Source organism: Myotis davidii, unplaced genomic scaffold (assembly GCF_000327345.1).
Source record: "Myotis davidii unplaced genomic scaffold, ASM32734v1 scaffold77, whole genome shotgun sequence".
Taxonomy (NCBI): Eukaryota; Metazoa; Chordata; class Mammalia; order Chiroptera; family Vespertilionidae; genus Myotis; species Myotis davidii.
Window position 1 is genome coordinate 5,958,457 of NW_006289713.1, and position 9,247 is coordinate 5,967,703.

At 40.1% G+C, this 9,247-nt stretch overlaps 1 protein-coding gene across 1 annotated transcript in view; it reads right to left on the minus strand.

Moving 5' to 3' along the window:
* USP10 (ubiquitin specific peptidase 10) overlaps positions 1-9,247 on the minus strand; it is a 59,633-nt gene that overhangs the window by 37,433 nt on the left and 12,953 nt on the right. Inside the window, exon 2 of the mRNA XM_015562932.1 lies at positions 5,214-5,282. Coding sequence (XP_015418418.1) covers positions 5,214-5,282 — 69 coding nt within the window. The remainder of the gene's footprint in view (positions 1-5,213; positions 5,283-9,247) is intronic.

Consider the following 9,247-nt stretch of genomic DNA (forward strand, 5'->3'; position numbering starts at 1 on the left):
AAAGGGTCGTTCGACCCCCAAAGGGGTCACGACCCACAGGTTGAGAACTGCTGGGTTAAAGTGTAAAATGTTTGCACCTAGCTATAAAGCAAGCCGTGTTCCTGGGCTGGAGAAACTGCAAGGAGGCTAGTCGCTAGGGAGAGGAAGCCGGACGTTGCTATGTGACGTCATTACCTGGCACCCACAGCAACTGTTTCCGGGCTGTGCTGTGGGCCGCATTTTGTACCATGGGGTCTTGGCAGCATAGGCTGCAATTTGGTGGGGTGTCGCTCCAGGGTGGTGGTGGGGCCTGTGTCCCACTTGGGGGAAGCCAAGTGTTGCTTTGTGGGCACCAGGTTCCAGGTTCCACCAGTGCCATTTCTTTGTAAATGACCAGTGCACATCACGGCAGCTCCTGCATTGAACGTCTGTCCCCTGGTGATCAGTGAGTGTCATAGCAACTGGTTGGACGGTCAGAGGGACACTTAGCATATTAGCCTTTTATATATACAGATTACTCAAATTTTGGTTGTTGAGTTCTTGGCCCAAGAAAAGAAAAAAAGTTCCTAATAGCCAAAAAAAATATGAGGAACAGGGCTGGATTCTAATTTATGCCACCTGGTAGGAACAGTACAGATGAGAGATGCAATTTTACCTACAAAGTAAAAGGCCAAACAAAGGATTATGCAGAAGTGAGATAACATTACGCACACCCCCACTGACCCAACCATGCATCCCCAAATTAAACAGTCCATGTCCTATATTACTATCATACAAGCCCCCGAATTTTAATATTTATATATTGAGGATAATAACTCATCCCAATTATGTTAATTAGCCTATATTTCCCTTTTACAGGTTATTGGACAGCATTTGATTTTGACAGACAGCACTTGTTATACCCTACCCCCATACACAATGCATGCCAAAAAGAAACAAACAAAAAAAACAAAGACCCCCCCCCCCCACATACGCCCAGACACACTATGATTTTTTACTGTAATTCATTTTAATGAGACACAGCCATTACGTTTGCAAATAAAAAGTCTGACAGCCTGGCCAGTTGGTTGGACATCATCCTGTGCACCAGGAGGTTGCCGGGTTCGATTCCCAGTCAAGGGCACATGCCTGGCCTGAGGGCTCTATTCCCAAGTAGTGGGCTTGCAGGAAGCAGCTGGTCCACACTGCGCTCTCACATTGATGTTCTCCCCTGCCTCCCCTGCACCTGTCCTCTTCTTCCTCTTCCCCCCATCACTTTCTCTCTCTAAAAATCAATAAACTATTCTTTAAAAAATAAAATGTCTGACATAACTTTACCACCAGCATCCTTATATCCACTAACATTTATTACACACTAGGTATCACGTGTCATACATTAATGATTTTCCAACATTTCTCTGAAGTAAATAAGCATTCTCCAGTTTTAATTTTTTTTTTAAAGGGGAAGAATGAGATGGAGGAAATTGCCTAAGGCTACTGATCTATTTAAGTAGTGGAGTGAGAAAGGAATCCACCTCTTCAGACTTGAAATATGGTACATTTTCCACTTTCATATCACCAGGAAAACCCAAGTTTTTAATCCAACACTTACTTGCAAACAGACATTCACAAACCCAACACATATGCACAAACCTGAGAAAAGCTTTCATAAAGTACAGAAGTTGGGCTTTATTGTTTTTTAAAACTTTAATTGCAAAGAGCACTCTTAGACTCTGGCAAGCATCAGCATATTTTACTGTGATTCGAGACAGAAATTATTGAAAACTTGAATCACTGGTAGAGTATATGAGATGAGTCAGTTGAAAACCTCAATTAACACTAATGCTTAGGGAATATAGGATCTGATTATGTTTACCTTAGTTAACTATTTTCTTATCAGAAAATACTAAACTTCAACCCTTAAATTCTACAAAATTCTAAAATACAGAGATACACTGTATAGTTTTAGGAAATAAAATATATAATTTAGCTTTCCCTATATCATATCTGTATGTTCCTTAAAACCATAACTGTTAACATCAATGAATACAAGAAATAGAGATGGCAGTGAACTATATGCATTTCTAAAATGAAACCTGATGTTTTATTTTCTTCCTTTTTTCTAAAATGAAAGAGAAAACAAGTAACAGATCTTTCTTACATCTCTAAGCTTAAAATAATACTTTCAATGTGTTCTCATTTAATCCCACCGCCATAACTCTAAAATTTTTTTAGAATCCAAGAGGCCAAGGTAAAGAGTAAAGAACTTGCCAAGGTCATGTGTAAGGGGTCCAGCCAGACCCCAACCCTGGCCTTTTGACTCATATTCTAAGGAACTAGCTTCTCCTGCCCCATTTTACCAAATAAAACAACACCATACATAAATATTTAGTATGCATCCAAATGTACAACTGTGTATATTTACTTAATGACCTAAAATTAAGGAGTCTAAAAGGCTAGTTAGGTTTCATTAAAAGTTAACCAAGATTTTACTTGATACACTGTATACTTACTTCTCCCTCGGTGTTCCTTTTCAATGAAATTTCAATAGGTTGTGTTTGTGTGTATGTGTGTGTGTATGTGTGTGTGTGTTTCAATCCTTACCCGAGGATATTTTTCCACTAATTTTTAGAGAGTGGAAGAGAGAGGGAAAGACAGAGAAACATCAATGTGAGAGAAACACATCGATTGGTTGGTTGCCTCCTGCACGAGCTCAGACCAGGGCCTGAGCCAGGGAGGAGCCTGCAACCAAGGTACATACGCCCTTGACCAGAATCGAACCTAGGACCCTTCAGTCTGCAGACCAATGCTCTATCCACTAAGCCAAACCGGCTAGGGCTCAACCGTTTTTATATTTAAAAAATAATCTGGAAAAATGTTCCCGGTAAGTTTTTATTAAACTAAAACAGAAACCATTAATCGCATAAAAGGAGACCTGAATAAGTGGAGAAATATACCACAATCATGCTTAGGAAAATTATCCTAAAGATGTTAATTCTCCTACAAATTCATCCACAATTTTAATGCAATTCCAATTGAAATTTCAATAGGATTTTTCATAGAACTGGAGGTGCTGATCATAAATTCCTAAGGAAGAGTTAAGAATGAAGGAAAGCCAAAATAACTTGTAAGTATAAGAAGAAGGTGTGTACCCTGCTGGAAGATTGACAAGGTTCAGCAATTAAAACATGGTACTGAGACAGAGCAAAAGGCCAACAGAACAGGGGACCCAGAATCAACCTAGCATATATGGAGATGTAACTTGAGAGGGTGGTACTACACCTAAGGGCTGAGTTCTAGGTAATGGTGCTGAGACCACTTCTACTGCCATGGCGGAGGAGTTATTAGATTCCCCACCTCACACACATACAAAAATCAATGCCTCAATGTAAGTTGTATTACATGCTAAAGTATAAACAAAAACCTTAAGACTTTTAGAAGAAAACAAATGTCTTTATTAACTTAAGGAAAAAATTTCTTTAAAGGTATTTATTTGAAAACTTAAAATCTACAAACCATGAGGAAAAAAGTCAATATATTAGACATTAAAGTGAAAAGTGTACTCTCTACCCAGAAAAAAAGTGAATCATATATGAAGTTTAAAAGCCCTCATGCTAAGAGAGAGACCTGTAACATGCAGAACCAAGATTATTAACCCTGTAAGTCAATAAGAAAAAGAAAAACACTTGATAAAAAATACAGACAAGAGATAGAGGTCGTGTAATTCACAGAAGTGGAAATGTATCACCACAGACATGAAAATAATAAAATAGTGCTCAACTATTTGTAATCTGGGAAATGCAAATTAAAACAATGACAATCTATTTATAATTCATCAAATTAAAATACATTAACAAATCTTAAGTATGCCTATACTGAGAATTAGGCAAGATTTTTTTGCTTTTAAATGAGATAGAGAATAATCTCATGCACTGCTGATGTTAAAACCACTGAGAGCCCTGGCCAGCATGCTCACTGGTTAGTGTCAGCCCGTGCACCCGGAGAGTCACAGGTTCAATTCCTGGTCAAGGCCACATACCTGGGTTTCAGGTTCATCCCCAGCCTCAGTCGGAGCCCATGTGACAAGCAACCATCGATGTATCTCTCTCACATTGATGTTTCTCTCTCTCTACCCTACCCTGCTGCCTTCCACTCTCTGAAAATCAATGGGGGAAAAAAGATCCTCAAGTGAGGATTTTAAAAAAAACACATAAAAACCACTTAGCAGATAAGCAGTCCCTAGTAAAACTAAAGATGTTTATCACTTGCCCAACCCAGCAATGTCATTCCTAGAATATATCCTGGAGTAACCCAGAGGAGCATGAGAAGACATTTCAAATATGCTTATTGCAACATTTTTGTAATAGTGGGAAGAGCTAAAGACCTAAATGGTCCTCAACAAGAACTGTGATGTGTTCAATTAATGGTATTTAGCAATTAAAATCAAAGAACAAAAACAAAATGCATCAGCATAGATAAATCTAAAGAACACTGGCTTAAAAATAAATTATAAAATGATGAATATCGTATGAGACATTTATGTGATATTTCATATAAAACAATACAGTACACTATCTTTTGATAATACGCACATGTTGTAAATGATAAAAACCATCAGAAAACAATACTTACCAATTTTAGCAGAGTTGTTATTTCTGGGAATGGAGGAATAAGATGAAAGAGGGGTATAATGGAAGTTGCAACCGTATCTGTAATGTTTTGCTATTTATAAATATAGTTAAATGTTAATGCAGGGTGTCCCAAAATAATGGATACACACTTTAACACCTGATTCTATTACATTTTTTTAAAAATATATTTTATTGATTTTTTACAGAGAGGAAGGGAGAGAGATAGAGAGTTAGAAACATTGATGATGAGAGAAACATCGATCAGCTGCCTCCTGCACATCTCCTACTGGGGATGTGCCCGCAACCCAGGTACATGCCCTTGACCGGAATCGAACCTGGGTCCTTTCAGTCCGTAGGCCGACGCTCTATCCACTGAGCCAAACCGGTTTTGGCTCTATTACATTTTTAAAATGAAATTTATTTTAATAAACACTGCCTTTATAATTATTCAAAGTGTTTATCCATTTTTCTGGTTGGTGGGTTCAGGCATTTCTCATATTAGTTTCTGCACTTTTCTGTACCCTGGAATTCCTTATCAAAAAGCATAAATTAAAAAAGCAAAACTAAAACATAACCATTAACTACATCTACACATATACTCAATAAAACAAAGTTTTGTCTTACCTCAACTGAAGAGCGAGGAGTCACAAAGAATTGATTGAATTCATCAGGGCTAAAATCTCCAAAAATATACTGAAGGAAAAGAGAGAAAGAGAGAGAGCGTCATTGATCACATAAACTATACAAATTACATACTTTCAGAAAAAACCACCATATATTAAAACAATTCTATGATGTATTCAGGCTAGAATGCCCAAGATCCTTCCTTCATTAAATCAAAGGTCCATAAAGTAAGATTTCTAGGTGTCCTATTTTCCAATTACAAACAAGAAAATACTACTTAGCCTTTTCTACAAAACCGTCAAAGAAAACTCTGAAATTGTTAAACCTCATTTTGAAACAGGTCAGTTTTGTACACCAAACTCCTAAGCAGAGTCCTGCTTGCAGGACAATTTTTTGATTCACAAACATTTCCAGTTGTTCCATTTACCTTTCTGCTGACTCATGTTACTACTTCCATTTCAGTTTTTTCTGCCATACATACTAAAGAAAAGCAGAAAATATGGCTCAAATGGGAAGATAGGAAAATCCAAAAAAGGAAAATACTAATGATCTTAATGATTTTAAAAAATATGTATGCAATTTTTATCTTTAAAAATCCACTGACACCTGATGCACAGATAAACATATTACTTGACAGACACAAACCTAGTTGTGTACCCTCACTACACAGAATTCTAAACGTGACTTTCTGCGGGTGAAAAAAATGGTTTAAAAAGAAGAAAAAAGAAACACACACACACACACAAAGAAAAAAAATGGTTAAACTGCATGGAAGCAAGTTTAACAAGTGTGTAGCAATTCATATTCTCCCTGGAGCTCTAAGAAATAAGTTATGACAAGAATAAATGTGACTAGATTTCTACAAAAGATAATCACTCACTGATTACTCATTCATTTAATTGGAACCTAACACCTACTAAATGCTATGCACCATGATCATCAGTACTAGGAATAAAAATGATAAAACAGAGTTGTGGTTCCTCTGCTATAATAAAGCTGACGGTCTAGTAACTTGCAGGGAAATTTACAGGCATGTGATTCAAAAATAACCAGTAACTAAGTATTATATGAATAGATATTACCCATTATTGTTGTAAATGTGAATAAATAAATGTGAATAAATAACTCTCACAGACTGTTGGTAAGAATGCATTGATATTCTAGGGGGAAACATTTCTGGTTGGCTCTCTTGCAGTAGCTACCAAAACTGTAAACATATATTTAAAAAAACAAAAACATCTTGACATAATAATTTACACATACATACAAAAGTCCACAAAGAAACTATGCATTGAAAGTGATGCTCTTCCTTTCTAACCTGGACCCAGCAGGATAGCTCCCACAAAGGGTGGTGAGAAGAAGGGCCATTCTGCCATCAATGAGGTAGTGACCAGAGAATACACCACCAACATTCACAAGCACATCCAGGGCAAGAAACATGACCTTTGGTCACTCAAACGATCCAGAAATTTGCCATGAAAACTGTCAAGGGAAACCTTTATCTCTTTATTTATGTAAGCGTGAAACATTCTCCTTCCTTTAGAGAATTTTTTAAAGTTGATTTTTAGGGGGAAATATTGTTTGGGTAAAAAAAAAAAAAAGATGAAAATGATTCTGTGTCTGATTTTACAGGATTTATGCCAGATGTCACAAAGCCCTTCCACCTCTACATGAGTGAGGTTAAAGAGCATTGCCAAAGGGGTTCTCACCCAGACTCTAGGTCCCTGGAAGAGACCTGTGGCCTATCTAAGAGACTAGACCCCATGGCTGCAGGGTGGCCAGCGTGCCTCTGGGCAGTGGCTGCCACAGCATTGCTGGTAAAGGAGGCAGATAAGCTGACTTTGGGCCAGGAACTAGCCCTGACAACACCCCATGCTGTGGAAGCCCTCCTTTGAGGTGCTCCGAAGCAATGGATGTCAAACGCCAGGGTCACCCAGTACCAAGCTCTTCTCCTGGACCAGCCTCGCATCCGATTCCATAGGACACTGGCCATCAACCCTGCCAGCCCGTTCCCAGATGATGATCCAGAGGAGCCCATCCATGACTGCATAGAGGTAACAGACGCAGTACAAATGGCTCGCCCAGACTTGACAGATGTCCCGCTATCATCACCAGACAAGGTACTGTTATGTACAAGATGGGAGCAGTTATGTTCAGGATGAAATCTGGTATACAGTGGGCGGTGGGAGTCACCCTAGACCGCCCAAGGAAACCAAGTTGCAGACCAAGCTGCCAAGGAAGCTGCCCAAAAACCAGTGGGGCCTTTACAAGAGGAGGAATTGGCAGAACAGAAGCAAGCCACCAGAGGACCAAATGGTTGGTGGACTCTACCAGATGGCAGACCGTTGGTCCCAGAGGCTCTAGGTCGGACGTTAGTTGTCCAGTTACACCAGACTACCCACATAGGCGTCACCAAGACTTTTAACTTTTGTTAGGCAGGTCACAGGTAAATGCAAGGTAACGGGTCCCCCTGGGAATTCAGGCCCATGGAAACTCCCCAGGAGAGCATCGGGAGGTATAAGTATAGACCAGCCGTGGGCAAACTACGGCCCGCGGGCCAGATCCGGCCCATTTGAAAGGAATAAAACTAAAAAAAAAAAAAAGACCGTACCCTTTTATGTAATGATGTTTACTTTGAATGTATATTAGTTCACACAAACTCCATCCATGCTTTTGTTCCAGCCCTCCGGTCCAGTTTAAGAACCCATTGTGGCCCTTGAGTCTAAAAGTTTGCCCACATCTGGTATAGACTCCTTCTTGGGATAGGTTGAAGCCTATCCCATCAGGACAGAAACTGCCTCTATAATGGTCAAGAAATTACTCCAGGAGATTATACCTAGATTTGGGCTACCAGCAGTCATAGAACCCAAGGTATCTCAACGTACAGCTCAAGTCTCAGGCATAAATTGGAAACTCCATTGTGCATACCGGCCACAAATTCAGGGCAGGTATGAACAGGACTCTAAAAGAACTTTAATTAAATTTACCCCAGAAACTGGTGAAAACTGGACCAACCTCCTGCCCTTTGCCTACTTACAGGCCAGGTGTACCCCCAACTGGGAGGGGTTCTCTCCTTTTGAAATCATGTTTGGTAAACCTACCCCTATCCTACCCAAAGTTAGGGAAGGAATTAAAAGCTAAAAGTCATAACCATTCCTTGCTCAAGTCCTTACAGGCTCTGCAGTATACCCAGAGAGCCACCCATAAGCTTGTTCGAGATGCCCTGCCAGTGCCCACCTCGGACCCTGTATATCCCTTTCCAGCCTGGGGACTCGGTGTGGGTAAAGAAGTTCATGACCCAAGGACTCACCCCAACTTGGAAGGGACTATACACTGTCGCCCTATGGCTGTTAAGGTTGACAGCATCCAGACCTGGCTACACCACTCCCAGCTCCTGCACCAGGAAACAGCCTTGATCCCGGCAGCCAGAGGCCTCACCGGTGAGATCCCTAGCCTGGGCTCCACGCAGGCCAGGAGGAGGCTCGACGCCCGCAGGAGGGGAACTGGGCTTCAGTGAGGACAGTACTGATGGGAACTGTGGCACTAGGGGCCTTGGTAACTGTAAGAACATTTATACTAACCAGTGAGAAACTCCAGGGCCAAGTGGGGCTAGATGTGCTAGGAGACAGGAGAGCAAGAACAGAATAGAGAATGCCCTTAAAGGAAGTGAGGTGAGTAAATAGAAAACTAAATGTGCCAAGCAGGCAGTTTAGAAAAATTAATTCGATCAAACTACTTGTAGTTAGGGGGCAGTACAATCCCCTAACTAATGAAGATGAGCCCATGATTCGACTCATATACATAAAACCAGTGGGGAATGAAGTATGGTAGCAGTCATCTCAGGTAGAAACTATAGTTTAACTTTAACCCTGCTGTTTGGTTTCTGTACTTATTTGCTTGATAAAATAATGGAAAAGTTATTTTAATTTTCTGAATTATATAAATCACCCCATTCGATTAAATACTTTATTGATTGTAATGTGAATATCTGCTGGGGTCCAACCCCAGCAGGTCCAGGGGTCCCCAACGATGTG